General features: G+C 36.0%; 1 protein-coding gene across 1 annotated transcript in view; it reads right to left on the bottom strand.

Annotated features, from left to right (window-relative positions):
* Prrc1 (proline-rich coiled-coil 1) overlaps positions 1 to 22,960 on the bottom strand; it is a gene marked incomplete at its 5' end in the record, with an annotated part of 25,315 nt that extends 2,355 nt beyond the window's left edge. Inside the window, 7 exon segments of the mRNA XM_005380545.2 lie at positions 2,715 to 2,817; positions 6,500 to 6,603; positions 12,441 to 12,604; positions 16,678 to 16,780; positions 19,520 to 19,680; positions 21,756 to 22,148; positions 22,847 to 22,960. Of these exon segments, the coding sequence (XP_005380602.1) occupies positions 2,715 to 2,817; positions 6,500 to 6,603; positions 12,441 to 12,604; positions 16,678 to 16,780; positions 19,520 to 19,680; positions 21,756 to 22,148; positions 22,847 to 22,940 (1,122 nt within the window).
* Positions 22,961 to 27,204: the final 4,244 nt, after the last annotated feature.

The following is a 27,204-nucleotide window of genomic DNA, read 5'->3' as shown; positions in this document are numbered from 1 at the left end:
CTGAGCTAAATCCCCAGCCCCAAGCTGGGTTTTTAATAGGGGCAGGGAAAGAGTGACTTGTACTTAACAAGCATAAACTACATGAAATCTTTTTTCCAGATTTTTCAGTACTATACATACTGATGATAATTATGTTTCTTTGAAAGGCTGATTTCTATTCCCCCAAATTAAAAAAGTTCAGTAATAAAACAGCACAGATATAAAACATTTCAGAATGGCTGAAGACATAGAGCTGAATACAGTGATATCTCAGTTCACAAACTTTCTGTTAGATGGAATTCTTTCACTATAATGATTCAATGAAGTACAGTAACTGGGTTAAATCATGAAACTGACAATGTGTGATAGTTTCTATTAAAAAGCAATTTTGCACAGCTCAACCTAATAATTCTGAATCAACAGTAAAATTTGTATTTTCCTAGAAAATGTATCATTTTATCTAAATTTGCTGGTATAACAGTATGCAGTGTTCACTTATAATCTTTTAATCATCTTCATACTGGAATGAGTTTATAAAAATCTATAAAAAATTTCCTGAACTTTTGAAAAGAAATTATGGTATAAATAAAGATTCTATGAAAATTTCAAAAGTTCAGGCATCAATTCTTAGTTTCCTTTCCAAACTACAAGCTTCTACATGGGTCACAGATTGTTTTCAGACACCTTATGAATACAGTATGCCAAATGTATATGTAATTACACATACAATGAAACTAGTTTTATCACATTTTCAAATGTTTATAAACCCCAAATAATTTTAAGACAGAAAAAAAGCAAAACAACTTTTAATAGTACAGATGTTCCAATGTAAATATATATACATTCCATTTTATTCATTAAAAAACTAGAAAATTTTAAGTAAAAATACAGAAAAATAAAAATTATTGCTTATGTCTGCACTCTTGGAAATTATGGATAGATATACCATTAGGTTTATTTTTCACTCAACATAACAAAGACATGATTATCATTCAAGGTTTCTAACGCTGACATGTTACTAAAGATGAACAACTAAAAAAGAAGATGAAGGAAATGTCGAGAACAGTGGAAACAAACACAGGGCACAAAGGGGGAAGCAAATGAAAGATGGGCTTAAAATAAGCAGAAAAACAATTTCTTCTGATCTTAGGGATGGGAATATAATCATAAAAACAGGAAAAAAATGAGGAAGAAGAACAAGTAGCCACGTAATAAATTACCTTTCTAAAGAAGGAAACAAAAGCAAAAACACACTAAAAACATAGGACCAGCAAACTGAAAAGCAAATAAAGATTAACAGCAAAAAGAAAACTGAGACAAAATCAAGAACATATTTCTAAAACACATCTAGCACAAATTTTTATTCTGAAAATAGTATTTCAAGTCTCTCCACAGCATAATGAAAAACTGGCTTTCACATGCTGAAGACTGAAAGTAGAGTCCTATCTACCACCAGGCACTAAACTAAAATCAAAATGGACCAAAGACCTAAGTAATAGAACATTAAATCTGCTGGAAAAGAGAATAGGTAGAATTCTTCAAGACTCAGGTGTAGGCAAATATTTCATGAACAAACCCCAATGGCACAGGAAATACTATAAAGAATCTACAATTTACTAAAAACCTCTTTGCACAGCAAAAGAAATCACCAATAGAGTAACAGGACAACCCACAGAGTAGGAAAAAAATCTTAGCCAGTAGTTCTTCAGACAAAGGACTAATATCTAGAACATAAAGAATCGAAAAAATCAGACTCCCCAAATTTAAAGACCCAATCCAAAAATGGGCATCTGAAATGAACAGAGACTTCTCAGATGAAGAGGTACAAAGGCACACAAATACATGAAAAAACGTTCAACATTACCGGTCACTTGAGAGATGCAAGTTAAAACAATGCTGAGATTCCATCTCACTCCAGAATGAATGGCTACTATTAAGAAATCAACCAATAACAAATGCTGCCAGGGCTATGAAAAAAAAGAACCCTTGTCCACTGTTGGTAGGAGTGTAGACTGGTGCAACCACTGTCAAAATCAGTGTGGAGATGCCTCAAAAAGCTAGGACTAGAGGTCACATTTGACCCAGCTATTCCCCTTTTTGGTATCTTCCCAGAAGAATTAAAAGCACCATATCACAGCAATATATGCACACCCATGTTTCTAGCACAATTTGCAATAGTTAAATCTTAGAAATAATCCAAATAATCCAAATGCCCATCAACCAATGAATGGATGAAGAACATCTTAGAAATAATCCAAATAACCCAAATGCCCATCAACCAATGAATGGATCAAGAACATGTGGTTATTTTCTACAATGGAGTACTACTCAGCCATAAAAAACAATAAACTTGAGACATTTCTAGGTAAATGGATGGACCTTGGGACCAAAGTCTCAAGTGAAATAAAATGGACACACGTGTGTAAATATCACATTCTCTGGTGTGAGAAACTGAAAGTGTAAGAACCAAAATGTATAATAGATTTTATGAAATAAAAAGACATTGTTCAGAAAGAACAGGGAAAGGGAGTGGGAGAAAAAAATGATAAAATGGTAACAAAGCTTGTAAATAAGGAGGGGAAGAGGGGTTGAAGGGAGGGAAAGGGAATGGGAAAAAAGGAACAAAGATATATCATGTACAGGTACAAGTTCCCTATGATGAATGTGATCATTATGTATATCGAAATTGTACCAATAAACCCAATTTTTAAAAAACCCTAAAGGAGAAAACCAACCTGCTGTACAAATTCCAAAGGCACTGGTGTAGCTTGGGTAAAGGTTTCTAGATGAATGCCATGGACAGGATCTTCCACTACCAAACATCCAATGTCAAACCATCTGTAACAGAATACACGGCTTTCATATTGTTTACATGGGAAGTAAAAGTTACAGTGAATGGACAAAAAGAAAAAGCAAGCTTAGCATTCAGATAAAACATCATATTTTAAAAACAAACTTTTCTAATTATTTGGCAAGGAGACAGCCTTGAAACAATTACTCTGTTAATTCAGAAAGGAGAAAAAGACCGGGAAATAACAACAACAAAGACAAAATAATTTAAAGTTGCTAATCACAGAAAGTTTCCTTTTTTGCTAAGATGGGGGAGAATAATGAAAGGATTACACAAATATGCAAAAGAAAGGTTTACATGCACCTAAACGTTAATAGCTTCTCACAAGTAACAATACATATTACTTGCTAAAATATGGAAGTTTATGTTACTATCTCTATCATTAAGAAGCAGCCAGCTAGCAGTTACTAGCACATTTTATTTTTTGGTGTTTTTTTTGTCTTTTTGAACAAGGGTTTCACTATCCAGTACAGGCTGACTTTGCACTTATTTTGCAGTCCAGGCTGGCCTCCGCCTCCTGAGTACCTGGATTATAGGCATAGGCAACCACACCCAGCTACCAGAAAATTTTAAAATAAGCTCATCTGGAGGAAGTAATAAGGACACTGTCCTCATGAATGATAAATCCTTCTAATCACATTTTCTGAATTTTTCATAATGAATCAGACTTTGAATATATCCACATAAAATCAAGGAAACTTTCTTCTATTTAAAGATACTTAGAAATTATGAAAAGACATCCCTAAATTTACTTATGTGAAGACAACTGTAGCAACATCAGAATCTTAGCTACTAAATTTAAACAACCAGCTGCCCTAAAATTATAAATTTAAACAATATGAGTATTTGGAACAGTATGTTCAATGTCTCTGTTTTTAAACGTGTGGTATAATAAACTACAAGAAAATAAAAAATGGATTAGGAGTCTTATTTACATATTCAGACAAACAAGTAACATAAACAACTCTGCTGAATATTAAAATGGGACTTTGTCTATAGTAGTCATATCCTAAAACTTTTAACTTCAAAACAATGATTTATTTTATTTGGCATACTAATCCGAATTTCACATTTGGTTATGACAATACTTTTCAGTTGAGAAAATATATTTGTGAAATCTCCATAAAGCCAAGCTTAGCTAAATTTTGTTTTGCACCATTTTCTGTGACTTGTATACAATAACATCTCTCATGGGTAATGGATTAAACTGTTACGTCCTGAAGGGCAGAGTCACGGAAGTATGAGAAGAGCTTCTCTCATCATGCCAGTGAATGCACACGCGAGCTCCAAGATGCTTTGTTTCCTAAAACATTCCTATGCTACTGAACATTTCAACTGGGATAGCAGCTGTCCCATTCTCTTCAATTCAGTCAGTGTGAAACTGTAACCATGGCTGCTCCTACCAACTACTCTTTCATTTCTGTCCCTAGTACTTACTACTGGCTAAGAAAGCTTTTAGTTCTTCTCCCCCTCCTTCATACACATCTTCCCAGCCTGCCTACTGCTGCCACTTTGAGAGGAGAAACAAAGGTAATCTAGACTGGTCATATTCAAGGAGTCAGCGGGGACTCCATCTCTCCCTCTCCATGCAGCTGGTTAAATATGAACTTGAACAAACCTATCTAAAAATCAGTTATACTTTAACAAGCCTTAAGAAGAACTATGGTTCTAAGATATTTAGATTTCACATAGCAGAAAATAACTATATAATAATAGCATCTTGGGAACAATACAAAGATGCCAATTTGTATATTTTACCAGTGACAAAGCATCTGCTATCGCCAATCAATATATTAGGGACAGGGGGCTGGGGATTTAGCTCAGCGGCAAAGCGCCTGCCTGGCAAGCGCAAGGTCGTGAGTTCGGTTCCCGGTACCGGAGAAAAACCAAAAAAAAAAAAAATATATATTAGGGACATCTTAGCACGTTCAACAACATAACTCAAGATTTAACACCAAACACTAGACAAGTAAATCTCAAAGTAAGGGCATTCTATGCTTATACTGGCATTTTTCCATAGGTGCTACACTTCATGCCACTTTTTCTCACTTAGCAAGAAATGATAAAAAGTCCAACACAGACAGCAGTTGAAAAATACTATATGTAAACTAGCATTGTTCTTTCTTAAGGGCCAAACACATTTGGGATTTCTTTTTTTAGCTGGTGGGCTCTTTGGGATAGGTCTTTTCTACCCTCATTTCTAAGTATGCATTTCCTTGCCCTTATCTTCTAGGCATTTATTTCCCACAGAAGCTAGCAGAAAGAAGTAGCCACAATAGGAATCTTATATTTACACTCTTGTCCATCCCATCTCTCCCCACTCTGTACTTCTCGTAATCTGTTTTCTCTCTTTGTTTTTGTTTTGTTTTGTTTTGTTTTGTTTTGTTTTCTCTCTTTCTTAACTGGTATTATCACCAGACTTCCTAGTACTATTGATATTACTGATCTTTATAATATTCTATTCTTTTCTGAAACTTAGGTATTTGATGGGAAAAATACTACATCTAGGTGTGCTGAAGTAGATTACAGCAGGTCAACAATTCTAGTGAAAAGCCAGATGAGTTACACAAATCACATATCTAGAGCTGTGAGAGAGCAAGGACAAAGGGGAAAAAAAGCCTTTCAGAGGTAAACTGTAGGCTCCAAGGTAACCATTAAATAAACAGTAAAAAGCTAATAGAGAAAACTAAATAAGAATAATTACTGGATAGTTCTTCAGTGCACACATAGAAAAAGTTCAAACCGCTCAACCTAGAATAAAAAGCTTTTCCGAGTCTGTCCTCATACCAAACTTCCAGCCAAGCTGATATAATCACTATCCCAGAATATCTTATAATATCATCAAACTTACCCTTTACCCAGAATATCCTACCTACTTTTTCTCACTAACACAAGTTTTAACTGTTCTTCAAAATGTAGTTCATGCCATAACCTTTCATAAATTTCATACGACTGCACAGAATTACCTGAAATTTCATGTGACGTATTTGGTTAAAAAATTATATAACTTTTCCTACAAATATTTAAAGCTCTTCATTTGTACATATATTTTCTTTCAACTGCTCCATAATATCCCTTCAGAGTTAGAGGACATTTTTTGTATATTACAATCACACAACCCTAGGTACATTATTGTCCAATACTACATAAACAAACAAAAAATGAAAAAATAAAACCACAATGCAATTACAAAAGAAGCTCTATTTCAAGAAAAATCATGCTGAATTATGTTGTCTGGAGATTTTTCTAAACACACACACACACACACACACACACACACACACATGAGTGCTCTGTAGAACCTCAAACCCAGTGACTGCCACCAGGCCCTCTTGCACATACCCTCCTTTACTTCGAGTAACTAAGAAAAATCCTGTGTTTGCTATCTGTGGCCAATTATATATAAGCCAATGCACCATTACATCATCTTATATCTAGTACCATTACATTAAGTTAGTACAACACAATCTTACAAAGCTGGTGTTACCGTCTCCATTGTATAATTTTAAAAAGCAGCAAGAAGGACACAGCTAAAGTGGTAAGAGCTGGCATCAGACTATGCTTTCCCCTCCAGATCTAAAACACGAGACACTGTCTTCTAGGTATTCAGTGTGAACTCCCAGACCCAACCGCATTTTGCTACTAAGAGGAGCGTAGTAAGCCTCTTACTTGTCAGGCAGGAGCTCCGCAATGAAGTTTTCTACCGACACAGCAGTCTGCTTCTCATGGATGACTCCAGTTCGACGCAAGCTATCTATGCGCTCCTGGGCACCCTAAACAACAATGGTAGAGATTGGAAATAATTTCTCTAAAATATTTAATATATTCATTTTTGATTATTTATTTGGTTATATAATATATACACAGCTTATGCACACACATGCTGTAAATATTCAAACAATACGAAAGTACATAGAGCAAAAAATGAAAAAGACCAATCACATTCCCACTATTAAGTTTGGGATGCATCTTCTAAATCATTCCCACACACATTACCATGTTTGCTGCAATTGTTAAACAGGTCATTTAAATTATATTTTCTAACATTACTAATATAAGAAAACTTTTTTTAATACTGATCTGTCATCTTACTGGATAAAAATAAAGCAGATTTTTACTTGAGTCTCTTTACTTTTTAGGTAGGTAATCACATTAACAGTAAAAATGTTTTCTCTTTTTTCTAATTCCCTTTAATATGGTGCACCATGCACCAAAATGACCAGCTATTTACAATAAAAGTTGTAAATACACATTATACTAAAGCTTATTCAATAATTACCATTAATAAAGTAAAAGCCAGGGGTTGAGTATACTAACTAGACAACTGAAAATCACAAAATATATATTTGGAAATATGAAAACTATCTAGCAAGTTGGAGTAGTGATAACAAGGTTGCTATTACTTCATCTGAATCCTGTCATAAACAGTGATCATGAATGATATGATAAATGTTCAAAGGGCAATGTATTGAAAATAATTTTTGAACAAAACCAGCTGTGAATGACAAACCTATGCATTTTTAAAGGTAGAATAGTTACACAGAGGAAATGTCATGTGTTCAATTTTTTTTTAGATAAAAATAAAGTTCAATTACTTCTACAGAAAATGCATTTTTTTCAGAGGCTAAATAAAGGAGAACACGTATAATTTAAACATTATCTCTAAACATAAAAGATGCTATAACTTAAAATATAACAAAAGTAAAGACTATTTTGCTCTCATCTCTAATGCCTAGCACAGTGCCTAACTAATAGATGTTGAACAAGAACTCAAACTGAACAAAAAGGAAAAACAAAGAGTTCTCAAAGCCTTTAATGGCCAACATGTAGAATACAGTATGAAAAGGCCTTCATCAAGAGTGGTAACACTGAAACAAGAAGGCAGCTGCAGATCTGGAAAGAAATGTAACAGGTAAGATTAATGTAATTCTTTACAGTAGACGTTAAAATTTTGCTGCCTGACTCCTCCTACGGAGGAGTTATGGCTACACTTTTATTTAAAAAGATTAAGTAAATGTTAATTCAGTAAAAACTATTAGGGGAATAGTGGGATTTTAGAATCATCCCTAACACCTTCAAGGTGACATCTGAGCAATGTAGCATAACAAAAAATTACTAGATTTTACATTTACAGGGAACAGAATTGAATTTGTTCATTTTTACAAGCTACTGGACAGGACTTTAGGGGATTAAGAATTAGTATAAAATTGCCACTTTGATATAATCTCAAACTGAACTACAAGACAGAAAGGCCTTAAAAGTTTATATTATACTCTTTAAGAGTTTCAACTTTGTTCAGATGCATAATTAAAATTTTATACATCTTCAGAAATGCAGATATTATCTACATCATTATTTGTTGAATATGAACTATGAAACAATGGTCATAACTATGATTGGTTTTCCAATAAAATTAATGCTTGAAGCCAGGTGTGGTAATGCATGCCTCTAATGCTAGCAATTGGGAGAGTGAGGCAGGAGGATCACTGCAAGTTCAAACCCAGTCTAGGCTACAAAATGAGCTCACAGCCAGCCTGAACTGCATAGTGAGACCCTGTATCAAAAAGATAAAAATTAATTAATTAATTAATTAATGCTTGACAAAGTTTCAGAAACTTCCTCAACTTTAATTTTGGCTAAACTGATTTACTGTTTTAAATACTTTGGGGCCAGGGATAGAGCCCAGCAGCACACAGCAAGCGTGAGGTCCTGAGTTTGATTCTCCATACAAAAATAAGTAAGTAAATAAATAAATAAATTCATATGTTTAAAGAACAAGTTTAGTTCAGAAAAGCCACTTACTTCAAGTAAAATCTGACAAAAAAAAGTTAACTTTTTTTATATTTTAAGATTCTACATTATTTTTCTTCTCATTAGCTTCTACTACTGTTTAAAAAAAGAAGTCTGACAAATTTATAATTTTAGTTTTACAGTAAAGGCTGGAAAAAGAATGATACACCTCCATATTATATTTATATAATGCTTCACAATTTAACAAAGCTCTTGCTTTAATCTCTAATTTCAAAACATGGAGTTACCTTTTCTTTTTTTTTTGTCCAAAAGCCTATTTCTATTTTAGGATTTTCTCCAGATCACCCCTTAGAAGTAATCTGAAACAGTCTACCTTCCCAGATTCTTAAAACTCTTTCCAATATGCAAAAGCATTCTTGAAATCTTGAAAGTACAACCTCAATTTATGATGTGACCTGTTCTAATCTTTCAAAGAAAAATCACTCACATAAATGTTTATGATTTACCTCACATATAACTGATTGGATGTACAATTATTGCATCACATAATTTACCTGTTTGCCATATTTTTTTCATTTCTAGATGAGACTAAATTCAAACCATATAGCCATCAGTTAGCTTTGCTATATTTTATAAAGATCAAACCCACCACAGAAAGCCTTATTGGAAATATACACTGGTAATCAAATTCAAAGGAAATCCATCAGAAAGCAGAAACATTTCAAAGTGCGTTCTCAGCACCACTGGTCTCTGGATAGACCACTAGGAAAACTATGAAGGCAAGAAATAGGTAATTTGATTTGTATGTTATTCACTACTTTTAGACACAGTATGACTACTACCTGATAGCTCCAAATTCAAGAGAGGACAGGAAGAGCTCCATATCTCTTTAAATAAAGTACTACATATAAATGAAAAGCACCTCAAACTCAGGCAGCACTGTCCAGTAAAATTAAAAATAACATAGCACCAGTGTGCCGTAACTCTAAGCAATGATTATACTTATAATCAATATACCAGACTTTAGCCCGGAGAAATACACTATACCAATTACTCACTCCAATACTCTACATGTACTAAATGAATGAATAAAGTGCCTATAGTGCCGGGCTCACAGGATACTCTCAATATAACGTACACTATTTAAGTGCTTTTATTTATAATAGCAGGGTGTCAAAAACCAAAATGCACTTTTCCTTAAATGTAAATACACATTATTTGTGGATTCTGTATTGGTGACTCTGACTAATCACCAAAATTCATTTGCAGCCTCAAAATCAGGCACACGGAACTTTAAGAAACTTGAGTTGCCTGATATGCACATTTTCAGCTACGTCAAACAAAGACAGGATTTTCTGTCTTCTTGTTTCATGCTGCATACTGTGAACAAGTGTCTTTTTTTCCCTATCTAGTGTCGGGTTTTTTGCACTTTTGTGCTTGTTTAGTGTTCCAAATGACCCCCCGGTCATAGTAAACTGCTGTCTAGCGTTCTTAACACAGTAAGTACCATGTGTCTTAAGCTTAGAACCAATGTGTGTTCAACTTATGTCATTCAAACGTAAGTTACAGTGCTGTTGGCTATGACAGTTAAATATAATAAAAGAAAAAAAATAGAGAGGAAAAGAGGGAGAGAGAGAGATGTATTTGTACAGAAACATAGAACAGTTATATATTGATGGATTGGCAAAAATGCTACGACTAAAAGCCCACAGGGACCTAATCCTATATATTCCCCATGGGCAATGGTTCAGTATTCAACCAGTGTCTGCGGCAACCCCACAGAACAGAACTACAGCAAAAACCATGAATCGTGTGTTTTGCAAACAAGACTTCTTGATGGATTAGAATATGATGAATTGCAAATAACCAGAGAAGTTCAGGATGACTCCAAGATTTCTCACCTGAGAAAGCAGAAGATTAGAAATGTGACCAACTGAAATGGAGAGGGCTGAGTGAGCAAGTCTAGGGGAAAGAAAACTTTAGTTCCAGACATACTAAACTTGAGATATTCAAGTAAAGTTGTCAAAAGGCAACTTTTATATAAATCAAAAGTTTACAAGAGAGGTCTTAGTGAAGATACAAACCTGGAGTAGTCCACACAAAGATGGTGTTTAAAGACAGGGACAGTAGACCACCAAGGGGGCAAATGGAGAAGGGACAAAAAGAGGCTGCGCAGAAGAGAGCTGCACAGAAAGAGGAGAAGCTGCTTGAAACCCACCGCTAAGTAAGGTAAGATGGAGCGCCCTGGTGACAGTGAGTACACTCTCAACAGTGCTGAGGGCAAAGCCTGACTAGAGTAGAGATAAGAGAGTGACAAGAACTGCTGAAGAGAAGCACTGAGGACTCCTGAGGACTTCTGCTGCAGAAGAAAACAAAATAAAACAGCAGGTTACAGCGGAAGTGAGGTCAAAGAATCTGTTGTGGATTTTGTTTTTTAAGGAGCGAGAAAGGCTTATATAGCAATGACTGTCCATTTCATGCATGACTGTATGTACGCAGGTAACAACACAACAGCAAACATTTTTTAACAATGTATAAGAAAGAAGAATTTCTGGAACTTTAACATTTTCAGTATTACTAAGAGACAAAGTTTAAATAAAGTACTTTATTTAAAAGTACTTTACTTTAAATAAAGTACTTTATTTTCAGTATTACTAAGAGACAAAGTTTATTTAAAGTTTTCATGATTCAAAGAATACTGTAATTTCAGTAACTGATGTTAACATTAACACTGGGTTAAATCCTTTTTAAGACTAAGAATTCCTTGTGTTCTGTTACAGTTTGTGTCTAGATGTCCCCCTCAAAGCCTCATGTAGTCATAGGTGGGGCTTTTCAGAAGTGGCTGGATCGAGAGTGTGTGATCTGGGATCAAGGGTATGTGATTGGTTTGGCATAGTTCTGGCTAGGCTTAAGGCTGGGGGCACTGCACCCACCCTAGGGCAAGTAGCCTCCATAAAATATACGGGGCAGAAAGAGGGCTGATGTGCTTTTCTTGCCTGCTTGTCTGCTTGCCATGGGCTATTTCTCCTCTGGGATGCCCCTCTACAATGCCACCTTGCCGTGGAGCCAGCCCATTATAGAGTGAAATCTCTACAAACTGTGAGCTGAAATAACCTTTCCTCCTTTAATTTTGGGTGTCAGGTATTTTGTCTCAGCAACAAAAATAGTAACTAAGACATGCTCTCCGAGTTTATTACCTTTTCTCCCCCAATAATCAAAACCTACCTTAGATTTTCTTTAATTAAAACTTTATGTCTTCCTAACACTAAAGAGTTGTGTAACTAAACACAGCTAGTTACTTCAGTAAACACAGTAGCTCCATATAGACCACAGAATCATTATTACACTTGTCAAAACATTAACTCCTAGGGCTGGGGATTTAGCTCAGCAGCACAGTGCCTGCCTGGCAAGCGCAAGGTCATGAGTTTGATTCTCAGTACCGGGGAGGAAAAAAAAAAAAAATCAAAACGTTAACTCCAGATTCCATATCCTTATTTTTTTGTTGTTTTTTTTTGTTTGTTTGTTTGATTTCCGGTACTGGGAATCAAACTCACGACCTCACACCTGCCAGGCAGGCCCTGTGCCGCTGAGCTAAATCCCCAGCCCCAAGATTCCATATCCTTAAAAGGGTGGTTTATTACTTTTTTTTCCAATACTGGGGACTGACGTCAGAGCATTACACATGCTTGGTAAATGCTCTACACTAAATTGTACTGTCAGCCCTTTATTCAAAATATTTTATTTTGAGACAGGCTCTTGCTAAATTTCTCAGGCTGGCCTCAAACTTGAGCTCCTCCTGCCTTAGGCTCCCCAGTAGGTGGGATCATAGGTATGTGCCACATGCCCAGCTGTTACTCACTTTTAATCCAGCTGCATAGCCCACTGGTTGTGGGGCAATATTGGACTGTCCAGCTTCCCCTACAACCACAGCTAAGCCAAAGACCTCCTGAAAGGCATCTCGGACAGCAGCCACTTTTACTTCCTTATTTGAGGTCACTACAATATCCAGTTCACCTCCAGATTCTATAAAGAACAAAAGAGAATTTTAATTCCAGATTAAAATAATGAAATTCTCAAAATTGCTACCATACTATGTATGGCAACATTTTATTTACAAGATTATTATTAACTTCATAAAATGATGTAAGATAGAAATCATTACTTTTTTAAACAGCTGAGAAAACTAAGGATGGTGAGTCCTGGCCAAGGCAACATGCTGTTTAGTACGGGACTGAAAGTTTAGGTCAGGACTGAAACCTAGGTCTGTGGACTCTGAACTCCTTTTTTTACCACACTGCTTGAATTTCTCACATTCTAATCTAAAAGCATCTTATGTTCTTGGTCTCATCAACCAACTTTTCCTGTGCTTCAAGACTGGAAATTAATGCAGTATTTGCAAGCACAAGACAGCACACGCCTTCTTATGTTCCACTTGCCATAACCGAGGCACATGTTTTCTACTACTCTATGAAATGTTCTATAATGTATTAGTAGCTCTGCCTGAAAACAGGATTCTGTGGTTAAACAGTTATGGGAGACGCTGCACACCACATTTGCTTCTAGGAAATTTACACACTAACGTATGCACACTAACGTATCTAAGATTCTGACAAATCTAACAATTAAAAACCATGAGTTTAACCCCGTTATTTCCATACTTATTCTGTTCATCAGATACTTTCTCAGCATCTAATGATGGCTCTTAATAGTGTTTAATATGTATCAATTCAGAAAATGATATAACAGACACAAGCAGAGTTTATTTGCCTGGAAAGTTTATATCACTCCATTAACTTAGCCAAGTCTCATTTCTAATTAAGCTCTGGGTGAATACATTCATTACATTCTTAAAGTTGTAAATAAAAAGGTTCCCAACTGCTGATCAATATGCATATTCATCATACGGTAACTTCCAACTCCATGTGGATGCTCGTGTCCAGTCCTTCACCTATGCAGCAACCACAGAAACTAAACACCTGGTTTGTGAAGTGTAAGCAACACTGCTGGGATATTCCACAGAAATGAAAATGAAGATTCTCACTGATAACAAATTTTCAAGTTAGGTACCAAACAAGGACTACCGTGTTCTGTACTTTTTCATCTAGAAAAGAGTTCAAATCTGGGGGCCACTAACCTTATTATATCTGCCCATTATTACTGTCTTTTTGAGATAGGGTTTTACAATGCAGTTCAGGCTGGACTTAAACTCGTTGAGATCCTTCTGCTTTAGCCTTCTGAGTGCTGGGATTACAAAAACCTAAAAGTGAGCACAAGGCCAGCCTGAACTACGTAGTGAGACCCTGCCTCGAAAAGACCCCAAAAAAGAAAGAAAAGGTTAAAAGTATACCATATTAATTAGTTCAAACATTTTAAAATTTTCAATTATTTTAAAAACATGTACACTATTATTTCTAAACAGAACACTTTGGCTAAATAAATGCCACTGTTTTTTTAACATCTTAACCTATTACTTTGTGATACAAGTTGAGTATGTCTTATCAAAATGCTTAACACCAGAAATGTTTTGGATTTTAGGGTTTTTCAAATTTTGGAATATTTGTCTGTATGCAGTGAGTTATCTCGAGGATGGGACCCAAGCCTAAACATCAAATTCACTTCTGTCCCACATGTGTCTTAAACACATACCCGAAAGGTAATATTACACAATATTGTTAGAGAACCTGCGTTTTGACTATACGAGTGGAAAGCCTTTGGCTATTACTCAATGGAAGAGTACTTAGCTAGAGCTGTTTCATATGGAGGAAAAAGAGAAGAGAGTGTATTCTTCCGCTTCCTCCCATGAGACTCAGTGGTTGTGCTAGTAAGTTCTGAAATTCCCATTGAAGATGTGATGGACATGATGGTGCACACCTGTAATCTCAGCACCCAGAAGGCTGAGGCAGGAGGATGGGGCACAAAGTGAGTTCAAGGCCAGCCTGAACTGCATTGTAAAACCTTGTCTCAAAAAGACAAGAATCATGCCAGTGTGCAAAAAGTTTTAGATTATGGAGCATTTTGAATTTCACATCTTAGATTACTGGTGCTCAATCTGCACAATGAATTCAAAGGCCTGCTTCTAAGTACATACTGATAGTTGGCTTTAATGACTATCACTGCTAACAGATTTCTCAGGAAAGCTATTTGTAATATACAACTTTTTTCCCCAGGAACAAAGCTGTTTCACTACCAAACATCTTGTGGAAGAACTGAAGTTATTTTATTTCATTTTATCATGGATCCTTCTCCTGATTAACATAATATTCCACCCATCACTTCTCTACAGGGAATTTCTGAAGTTACTAGCACAACCACTGAGTCTCACAGGAAGGAGAGGAAGAACACACTCTCTTCTCTTTTTCCTCCAAATGAAACAGCCGTAGCTAACTACTCTTCCATTGGTCATAGCCAAAGGCTTTCCACGTTGTGATGAGTGACGCACTTTTAATAATGAAGGGAAAAGAACTCGTTAAAACAATGTAGAAAAATTCATCTGAAATGCCGTTAAAATTCATTTTTCATAGTTCTGGAGATTCCTTGGTATAAAAGAAATAATTATACCAAGTGATTTAGAGAATATTTATATAAATATGCTGAATGCTTTACTGAGCTTTGTTCTATCAGAATAGTGTTACTTGTGTTGCTGGTAAAGTGTCAGCTTTTATGGTTTCATAACTTTTTAAATATAAGTGATTAATAAAAATTTCTTTCCTGCATTCCCCCCCTCCCTTGGTTGTGTGCGTTTTTCTTGATGTTGTGGTGACTATTTGCTTGAGAAACTGATCCAGCTTTTATCATTTACCAGCTTTTTATCTTGGGAAAGTCACTGAGCTTGTCTCTTTGTAAAAAAAATCTGGCACTTCATACGACTTGGTTTAAGGACTAAATAGTTGCTTTTACAGTTTAACATAACACTGTTAAAACAAACGAAACTTCAAAAAGGTTAATTCTTTTTCTTACTTCACTGAAAGTATGTACAAGTGAAGAAAATACATATAATGCATTAATTTCGTCAGACTGGATTATCATGAATATATGAAACCATATCTATTGTAAAATCCAATTTCTGAATCCTTTGGATAGTTACAAACACAAAGAATAATTTAGCTGACTTAATTCTTGATTTTATTTTCTTCTTCAAGGAAAGCCAAGGGACTGAATGTAAAAAATATTAAACATTGGCTCAATATAGCTACACTAAACTACGTGACCCAGAATGGTAATTTACACCTTTCTGAACCCAAGTTCTTACTCCAAAATTTAAAAAAATACCTATCTTGTAGGATGCTTGTGAATCAGTACTTGGCAAAACAAGCATTTGATAAGTGGTACATAATCATGCGTGGTCTAATCCAAGACTATCAACAGTCAAGCCCAGTCAAGGCTGCTTGCCTTTTACTGTTACTAAAAATTTCTGTTCAAATACTTATTGCACAGGTTTGGCTTTCAAATGATCTTCAACAGGAATACTACTATGTGGCCACTGACTTACATAAGTCAAAATATTTTTTTACATATTGGATATATACATAAAAATTAAACAGGACACCATAAATAAATACATACATACATACATTTACATACACACACACACATACACATAATGCCAACTGTCTGGAGGATTCTTGAAGACAGTGGTTCAGAGGCAGTTAAAACAGTCATCCCAACAAAACCAGTAATCAGTTATTATTAATAACTAGATTAGTTTCTTTTAAAAATCATTCTTGATTTTTAAACTTATAAACATAAGGACATTTAATCAAAACCAAGTATGACCAAAGCATTTTAAACACCAATAGTGAATAAAATAAATATAAAGTACTACTAACACATATATACAGTTAAAAATCAGTAATGATACTAATAATTGGTATTTTTATTCCTCCAAAACTGACTTGGGGGAGTTTCCAAAACTTCCAAATGATGACTAAGAAAAAGACAGATTAATAATGCTGAAAATAAGACTTCCTCTAAGAGTGTAAGAGGAATTTCCACTGATTCCACGATCAACGGAAATCAACTGAGAATTATTTAATGGCTGACACTGATGCATATTTTAAAAACATATAGCAGATATAGGTCTTAACCTATGTACTCACTGATATAAGGAGCCATGCCGGGGTCCAGCGTTGTGATCATGCTTTCTACTGAATGCTTTGTCTTATCAAGCACAGATTTCACCATAGGGTTCCCAGCCACCCCCTGCATGAAATAACATACTGTATAGGTAAGCCAAGAACACCAAGGTCTTCAACACGATGAAAGAAATCATTTCTTTCTTTTAGTATTTTTAAGTTTCTAATGCATCCCAGACCAGCAAAAATGTAAGAAAAGGTTTGGGCGATGTTAAATTGCTATCTGGTTTCTACACTTCTCAATTTCTTCCTATCCCTTCACTGACCCACTGAAGTGCACAGACCAGTAGATGGTAAACTGTCTGCAGACTATCATAATCTGTAGATATATGAGTGATTATGTTTATTTCACTTACAAATATATTTACATATTTCATTTCTATTTATTTATCTAAAGATTATCTCTCAGGGTCTCAAAGACTAGAATCAGAGTCCACATTTTAGTCCCTAATAAAAAAATATTCACAGTTAAAAACCCCCCAACCTTACTCTCCTGAACTGTTCCTACTACCTCAACACAACACTTTGGTATGCTCTACTGAAGTTTCTTTCTTCTTACTTCCTGTTTTTCATTTTGTTCATTTCCAAACTTCTACACTCTCACTTAATAGCCAGAGCCCTTCCTCTGGATCCTTAGAACCACACCATTAGACACAGGAACCATGTCTGAGTGTTCCTTCTGCCCTGAGAAGTGGCTCCTGCCTGCATCTGACAACAGTCCAGATTCCCCTTTCAACCTGCCAGTAAACTAAGGCAATTCAGCACAAGACGATGAGTTCATAAGACCTACTGACCAACTTTAGGCTGAAAATCATGTTAATACTATTACTAGCCCTGAAGAGTTAACTGGACACTATAACCTGCAAACTGACACACAGACACTTGCTTCTAACAAGTGGGAAAAAAAGAGCTGTCATCATTTTACAAAGAAAACTTGTTAAAAGTACAGAAGGATATAAAACTACAAGTTTAAAAAAAGTCATATTCCTGAAACACAAAGCTCAAATAATATAAATCAGTTAATCACTTAACAATTTGAAAATATGTTTAATATATATTCAGTGAAATTACAAACAATCCTTCAGCAGAATACTGGAAGCATCTTGGCAGAGTGATTCCAAAATTAGCTGAGAAAAATAGGTAAAGACCAACACAGATGTTCAAGAGAAGTCAAGTTTATACAACTAAATATGGATACATCTTTACAAATGCAGAATTGTAAATCACATTTTCTCTCTTCTTGCCTCTAAGATTCCCCAAGCCCACCTCAGCACAAAGCAGGCTTCTCATGCGTGAGTGTAAGAAATAAGCCCGAGTTCCAGCAATGAAAACAGTGTGCTACTACTGCAAAGGCAGGCAGAAAACAGAGGAACAGAATACAGAGCCCAGAAAATTACTGTTAACAAATAATTTAGTAACTAAGATAAAGGGGATGTATTACATTACTGCCATTAGAACACTGAGATAGTCCATGAAGTAGTTGGAAAGTAAGTTTAATTTCTAGCTCATACATTAGCAAAGTTTATCAGCTATACTAAACTGTTAAGTATAACAAACAGAATGACAGAATTAAAAGGTATCAAGGAAAAATATCTACCATATACTGTAGCAAGAAAAGGTCTTTTTTAGCAAAAAAACAAAAAAGTGAAAAGAAAATTTAGGAAGTGTTATGTTAAAAAACTCAACATGTAAAACTGCAAAACACTCTTATTAAGAAATCCTAAAACTTCATTAAGAAAGTCAACCCTATTTTAAACTAGACAAAGGACACAAACAAAGATTTCACTGAAAAAATATACAAATGGCTAAAAATTTCACAGTTCAAATTTAGCAGCAAAGAAATGCACATTAAAATGGGATTTTAAACTTGCCTATTACACAAGAAAATGTTGTACTTCAAAGTAATAGCCAAGAAATAATTCTGATGCAACAGAGAAATCTATAAAGATTTATATACAGTAGTACCGTTCATAGTTTTATTAATATGAATGCCAGTTAGAATAAATCATTGTACAATCTGGTCACTACTGTTAATAACAATATATATATATATAGTCTTGAAAGTTGCTGAGAATAAATTTCAAGTCTTTCATCCCCTAAAATGGTAAGTGAGGTAATATATATGTTAATTAGCTCAAGTTAGCTATTCCACAATGTCTAGACCTTTCAAAACATACTATACATGATAAATCTAAACAATTTTTCTCAATTAAAATAAATTTTAAAAGTCGCAAGTAGAAAATCCCAAAAGTTCATTAGTAAAATAAAACATGACAAACACATGCAATATCATGTATGGCAAAGTAGCCATAAAAAAATACACTTCGTGCCAGGTATGGAGGCACACACCTGCAATCTCAGCACTTTGACAGGCTGAGGCAGAAAGACTGTAATTTCAAGCCCAGCCTGGGAAATTTAGCAATTTAGACTCTGTCTCAAAATAAAAATTTAAAAGAGCTGAAGATGTACCTAAGTGCAACCATCCTGGGTTCAAGCCTCAGTACTGAAAATAAAAATGCATTCCTCAATTTATGGCCAGGAAGATGTTTATAGGCTCTAGAAAACAAAGACCAACAAAAAACACAAAGAAATGCCCCCAAGTTGTTTTTCCAACTTGTTTTTATTAACAGAACAGGTACAACTACACAGATACACAGAAAAGATGGGAGCAATAAAAAAAAACTAATAGAATTTTTATTGTTTCCTTGTGTCATTTTCTATTTTCACAATTTTCTCAGATGAACACTTATCACTCTGTAACTAAAACATAAAACATAATTTTAAAAGTAAATATCCTATCCCTTACCTTAATAAAACCCCAGATCCCACCAGCAGATGCTTCATCAGGACCTCTATTAATTCTAGGATCTTCTTGCTCCTCTGGGAAGGTAATGGCTGACGTGGTTCCCGTTCCTTGTGCCAGAGATGTGAGACTGGCTTGCTGAGTAACAGGAGCTGGCAAAACACCTAGTCAATGGCCAAAAAAAAGTGTAATTTATTCCACAAACTTTTTATATAAAAAGATACAGTATATGAGCAGCTCAAAACAACTTTAATAATGTAACTGTACATACTCAAGTTTTCAAAATTAAGTTAGAGGGCCAGGGATGTAGCTCAGGGGCATAGCACCTGCCTGGCAAGTGCAAGGCCTGAGTTTGATTCCCGGTACCAAAAAAAAAAAAAAAGAAAAAGAAAACATTGAGTTAGAAACTCCTCAGAATCACCCACATCTTTATAAAGCAAATTAAACAGAATTTCAAAAAAGAAATTTCCTTTCCTTGTCAGAGGCTTACATTAATTATTGTGAAAAAAGGATATATACATGTATACATGTATATATATATATATATACATAACATATAAACATATATGTATGTTTTCATGTTGCCCTATTTAGCACTTGAATGCTAATGGCTATAGTTAATCCAAAAACTAAATGGGTACCTAAGCCCATCATAAAAAAGCATACAACAATCACCACATATACTCCACACATTTCATTTTAACTCAAAAAGGACAATCACATATAAATAGACAATGGTATAATTGTACTGAGGAATACATTTTATTTGTAAAGCTAGAAAAGCAAACATGAGTAATAAAAAACCAGAGCAATGTTACTTCCTTCCTCTAAAATGAGAAGCAACAGGCAGAAGATGGTTTCCAACAACCAGAGAAGCAAAAAAAGATACAGCTGACCTAGGAAAGGAAAAGAACCAATTTCACCAACCTCCAGCTCACAAGAGTTTTTATACGGTTTTGAATTTTTACCCAGCTGAATAAAAACTATTCCCTGACCAATCAATCTGTCTTTAAAATTTTTTAAAGCAGAGCTTTTAAACTTCAAATTTTGCCCTCACGTTTCTCTCAAAATGTGTAAATGCACAAATGTTAGGATAAAATTCTGGGATTCTGACACCTCATACATTAATCAAACACTAAGTTGTTTTTGTTTGTTTGTTTTGTATTTTTTCAGTGCTAGGGACTGTCCCAGGGCCTCTGACACGCTAGCCAAGCAATCTATTACTGAGCTACATTCCCTCATATACTCTATCATAAATGAAGTTATATCAGCTTTGTTGTTGTTGTCGTTGTTACTGTACTGAGGATTAACACAGGATTTCACTCAGCTATATCACCAGTCCTTTTTATTTAGAGTTTTTTGAGACAGGGTCTAACTAAGTTGCCCAGGCTGAGTTCAAACTTATGATCCTCTTGCCTCAGCCTCCCAGAGTGCTGGAATGATGGGCATGCACCACAACGTCTGGATTGTTCTTTACGACTTAAATGAGACAAACATGAGAATAGGAAACTAAAACTCAAAAAAATGAAAATAAGGTATTAGTGCAGAGGAACTGGAACACCATACACAAAGGAAATACCATATACAAAGTAAATGGTATGTAAGCTTTGGAAAACAGTTTAGTAGGCTTACAAAAGAGTTAAGAGTTACTACATAAGTCAACAATTCTTGCGTAAGTATATACCCAACAGTAACAAAAACTTGTCCAAAAAACCTGTATACAACAGTTCACAGCAGCATTATCCAAAAGGCCAAAAAGTAGAAAAGTAACATCACCTGAACTGAATAAATAAAATGGAACATTTTCTCACAATGGAGTATTACTCAGTCATGAAATGAAGTACTAACTCAAGCTACAAAAAGGATAAACCCTGAAAACAGCTGATGTGAAATGAATGCTGGTCACAAAAGGCCACATGACATGAGTCCATTTATACATAATGCCCAGAATAAGTGAATCCATAGACTAATCCATAGATTAGTGGTTGCCTAGGGCTGTGAGATTGCAGGAAATAGAGGTGAAATAGGTACAGGGTTTCTTTTCAAGCAAATGAGAAGTTATAAAATTGATTGCAACAATGACTACACAACTCTAATATGTATGAAAACCACTTAACTGTACACTTTATACAACTGAATTGTATAGTATGTGAATTATATCTTAGTAAAGCTATATATGAACTAAAACAACAACATTAAATCTAGCCACATATATCAAAGTATTAATAAAGAGACCTACCTGTCACTGGAGGTGCAGAAAATGATGGCATCAGAGGCGTCTGAGGTGCTCTTCCTGCGTGTCCCCGTGTGATGTCGTAGGTTGTACCAACAGAAAATCCTGATATAGGAGGACCCGGGGGAGGTGCAGCTAAAAGACCACCTGGGGCAGAAGCTGGAGGTGGGAAGTGGGCTAAAGGAGGATTACTGAAGGTGGCAGCAGTTGCCGAAGGTAGCGGAGGGGGTACCGCAGTTCCAGGTGGTGGGACTTCGGAAGGAGGCGGTGAGAGAGGCACGAAAGGCAGCGGTGCTGAGGGCCGCACAGGAGGATGGGAGGGCTGCGGAGTAGAACATGCACGTGGGGGCAAGGACTCCATCGTGGATACATTTGGAGAAGAAAAAGAACTGGTTGCAGCTAGAAGGGGGGAAGATAAAAAGATAAACTGAAAATGCTTTGCATATTGTTTTCAAACTCACGTTACTGTCTAGTGCAAAATTTTTAAATTTAATAGACCATATTCCAAGATTACATTTAAATATATAATTTAAAATATACAATAGGGGCTGGGGATTTAGCTCAGCGGCAAAAGCGCCTGCCTGGCAAGCGCAAGGTCGTGAGTTCAGTTCCCGGTACCGGAGAAAAACCAAAAAAATAAAATAAAATAAAATATACAATAAATATGATTGAATGCAAAAGATATTCAACTCCCTGGAGTAAACGCAGCAGCAATATGCTACTAAATCATGGCACTTTTTTTCTTGTTCATTTATTTTGGGATGCTTTTAATAAAATAAAGTCATTTTTCAGGTTCAAAGGATTAATCATGACAAAGTCATAGAATATCAAAGATAAACATGCTTTTAAGCATGTTTTGTTATTAATTTACAGTCAATATGAATATACACAACAACAGTCTACCTAAAGCAAAACATTGATATTTTCTTACTTTTAATAAAGACTATTTCTTTCTATTCTTTAAATAAAACATCTATTTTTCTTTACCCTGAAAAGATTAGAGAAGCTTTAATATGTGCATTCTGCTTTTAACTGACAACAAAAGTAAATCTTCCTTAGCCTCACTGAGTCACACAGGGATTCAACAGCCCCTGTACCTGGGGTTGAGGACATGACGGCGGCCGCCATTCCTGCAAGATTGAGAGGAGGAGTCCCGGGTGGCGTGGTCTCTATTCCACTCTCTTCCATCATTTTGCTTCAATTACGGTGTACTGCAAAACACAAAGATGTAATATATTTTACACAGTAAGCAAAAGTGCATTTTTAAAATTTACACAGTTTAGAGAAAAATTAAGAATAATCCTGAAGGGACAGATATATGCCTTTACTAATTTATTATGTAACTTATTTTCAAATGAAGGGCTTATCGAAATTCTTAAGAGTTTATTAGACTGTACAATACGTAAACAATCGGTGACATTGCCATATACACACTCTACAATTCAGAAATAATTTTATGTTAACTATATCATTAATACACTAACATATTTCAAACAGTAAATTGCCAATTTGATTTCTGCCACGAGTACATTTTAAAGTTATGTCTAGATTTCAGTCATGATTATATTTAAAATGAAAATAAAACATTTAATGTAATTTTGAAACCCTCTTCATTCACAAAGTATTCCATATGAGCTACTCCTATTAACAAAAAAATTTTAAATGTGTTTGACTTGATAAATATATTAATCTCTTCCCTCATAGAGCAGTCTGCGTGGTCTACACTTATTAACAGTTTTTAAAAATCAAAACTGCTAAATTTAATAAAGTGCATTTATTTCAAGTCTCTGGTTTACATTTTAAAGTACAAAGTAACAGATAAATTATGTCCTTCAAGTTCTAGAGAAGTGTATACATACATACACACACAAACATACTACCAGTCAGGTATCTTTCAACAGATAATAATGGGTTACTAAACATGTACATCCAAAATGTACAATAGGTATTGTAAAACAGAAAGAAACTTCAAAAGGAAAGAGAAACTGGTTTAAGGGAATTGGAAAAAAGAAGACACGGAAAAGCAAAAGGAAAAACAATATATATATGCATATATATAGTAGTTAAAATAGTTTTACCACTAATTTTTCTCAGTTCATTTGAAAGATAGGTTTGTGCTAATATTGTGTGGACAATTAAATGCTGGTATCTTGCACTCTGAGTAACTAACTTAAAGATTTCAACACACAGTGTATTAACCATTGTTACTCTCCTATCATATTGTTTTGGAATTTTGCTTTTTTATTTTTTTCTTTTCTTTAAAATAAAAAAATTTTTTTAAATATATTATAAATCAGTTAATCTCAAGTAAAAACCTCTAAACGTGTCTAATTTGTTTTTAATATTTGTACTCATTAAACAAATATTCAGTGAAGGTCAACCTTGCCAACCATCACATATACTATACCTCTGGAAATACAATAGCAAGGAAAAACAAACAGCGTAAGGTCTAGCACAATCAAATAATGCCAATATAAATTGATACCAATGCAGTGCCAATAGACAACTGTGGTCTGAGCTGGGTGCTCCGAGTAAGAACAGTTTCACAGCAATGTGATTCCTACTCATAGGTCAGGAAAACAATACACAATGTATTAACCATTGTAACTCTCCTATCATATTGTTTTGGAATCTAGCTTTTTTATTTTTTTCTGGCAAAGATACCACAAGTAAACAGAGGTCTGAAGGAGAAACAATTTAAATAGGACAAGAGAAAGGGATAAAGAAGGCAGCTTCCAAAAAAAGTGAACATGTAATAGGTACATACATGCTATGTAAGGCAGGAGCTCTCCTGCTACAGCATTATTCCAGTAGCATTACCGAAACATGGTACATTTCAAGAAAACCCACACGGCAAGGAACAGAAAAGAATGAGGACTGAAAAGATAGGCAAGAGCCCAGATCACGCTGGGTCTTATCAGCTAGGGTCAGGGACTCTGTGTGTGTGTGTGTGTGTGCATGTTTTAGAACAGAAAGTCACTCTAAGACATTCAGCTGGCGGTGGAATATTTAATTCTGGTTCTAACTTTTTTGAAATTTTAAATTCACAAAAAGACAGAAAAATAGTAGCTTTTGAGTATCCCAAATCCAGCTTCTTTCATGAACAGCATGTCATGTGCTGACAGTACCATGATTAAACCCAGGAAACTGACACTGGTACAGTACAGTTAACTAAAGATCTTAACTCAATTTCACCAGGTTTTGTATTTACTCATGTGTGTGGACATGTGTGTAGTTCTATGATGCTACATCACATACACAGACTTGTCAGCACCACTACCATAATTAGGATACACAACTGTTTCATCACTGCAAAAAACTCCCTCGCACTGATTCTCCTATCAGCTATAAGGCAAGGAAACAACTGATCCAGTCTCACTCCATGAACACAAAGCAGGTCAAATCATGTAGTAAGAAACCTTTTAGGATTGGCTTTTTTCAACCAGCATATGCCTCAGAGATTCATCCACATTGTTGCATGTACGTAAACTTCTTTTTTACTATTGAATAATGACAGATTTACCTGCTGAATGACATTTACGCTGATAGCAGTTACTGACAAATCATATTTGTGCTTTGGAAAGATTCCTTTGATCAAAGTATGTAGCCTGGGCCTTCACACAGGCACAGTGTCATGATGCTGAAAGCTCATTAGGAGAGGCTCACAAACAGCTGAAATTAACCACCTAGTGATTCTCACAAAGGGGAGAGGCTGATTATGCCTCCGCTTGGCCCTTTGGTCGTGGTCTAGAGACACTTCTGATTGTCACAATTAGGTTACTGCTGCTTATCTATTAGCAAGGGCTACTGCTAAAAATTCATCAATAAACATGCATCATGATGTAAACTAGGGTGAAAATATGGGAATGGAGAGGAGACTTAAGATGCTCATGCGGTAAAACTCAGTGCCCTGATTTGGAGGCAGGAAAGGCCTGAACCATTACACAAATGGTAGCACCCTTCACTAATAAGGTAAGTGGCAAGCAGTGACAGTGCTCGATGTCTGTGGGGGTAGCTGTCGGGGAGGCCGGTCAGAAGGCTGGAATCACAGTGTTCAGTCTAGTCTCTGACATGCTGATTTAAGCTCCTTGAGACACCCCAGCAGGCATACTGAGTTGATCTGGAGTTCCAAAACCACATAAATGTGGGTGTCATCAGTGTGTGATGGTTTCTAAAATTCTGTGATAAGCTTATCTGATAAGCAAATATCGAGAGAAAACAGACTGTGTTTTCAGGTAGCAAAATCAGGTAGTTTATTCAGGTAGCAGATCACCTTGCGGAAAATGAGAAGTGTAGAGACTATGATATCCAAAAGCCAGTATGTTTCAAGGTATGAATGGGGAACAGTATTTCTGCAGGAAGCCCGCAAGGATGTCTTCTGAAAGGTATGATGGATTTGCTAAACCAAAGATGAACTCAGAGGTGTTTCCAAGGAAGGGGTTGGGACAGAAGACAGTCCGAACTGAGAGTGAGCATTTGGAGGTGAGACAAATATCCACAACTTCTCACAAAGCTCTCTCTTTTCATTACCTCGGTTTTTTAACTTGGTCATTCATATTCCCAGAACAGAAGCTACCGAACCCTAACAATGACTAGTGGAAGTCATACTTAAAGATAATCTTGACCCCGAATGTAAGGAAAAGCAGTCTGAAGGATTTACTAGTGGAGAAATGGTTTAACTGAAATATTGGAGAAAACTGTGCATGCACAAACATACCTTCTAAAAAAACATAGAATTACAAGGAAGTGTGAGAACTGGTAAAGCCCTCAGGAATCAAATAGTATTAATGTATAAATATTTTTAAAAATAATGGTGGAAACGGCTTGGAAAATTGAGCCCTCAGTCTCTGGTCAGATGTGTTCTTTCTGTCTGCTCGCACCTTGCTTTTCTGTTCTAAACGACGGCTGCTTGGAGAAAAGCAACGCACGGACATTCAGATAAACTGGAATGCATTACGAACACTGCTAATATCCGGTGCCGTAAGACGGCCCGCACTACTCCACTGACCAGGAGACAGCGTGAAGGATCTCCGCATTCTCAGCTCTGATCTCAACATGAACTTCCCTAAGTGCCCACCGACTGAACTAGCAGCCGAACAGGACTGCGACAACAAAACGTGTCAAATCGTTGGTAAGTATTTGTCGTCTCTCACCGTAACCACTCTGACAAACTCACTTGGACATAAAGTCCACCCGCGTACGAGACGGGCTACCCTGCCTATTTGCCTGAGGCCGATCCCCCCGCTAACACACAGACGGAGGAGCGCCGAAGCCCCGAGGCGCAGCGCAGGCACCGACGGGGCGTCACGGCAAACGGGCTCCCCGCCACTTGCCGTCGGTTATTACAGGGCGCGAGCGCCCGAAGCCCGGCTCCGGAGACCGCGGCCTCCCGGCGCTGCCACGTCCCCAGGCCGGCGGGGCCGGACGCACGTCCCCAAGCCCGCGTCTGCGTCCC

The sequence above is a fragment of the Chinchilla lanigera genome, unplaced genomic scaffold (genome assembly GCF_000276665.1).
Source record: "Chinchilla lanigera isolate Chin_1 unplaced genomic scaffold, ChiLan1.0 scaffold00014, whole genome shotgun sequence".
Taxonomy (NCBI): domain Eukaryota; kingdom Metazoa; phylum Chordata; class Mammalia; order Rodentia; family Chinchillidae; genus Chinchilla; species Chinchilla lanigera.
This window is presented reverse-complemented; position numbering and strand designations above follow the sequence as displayed.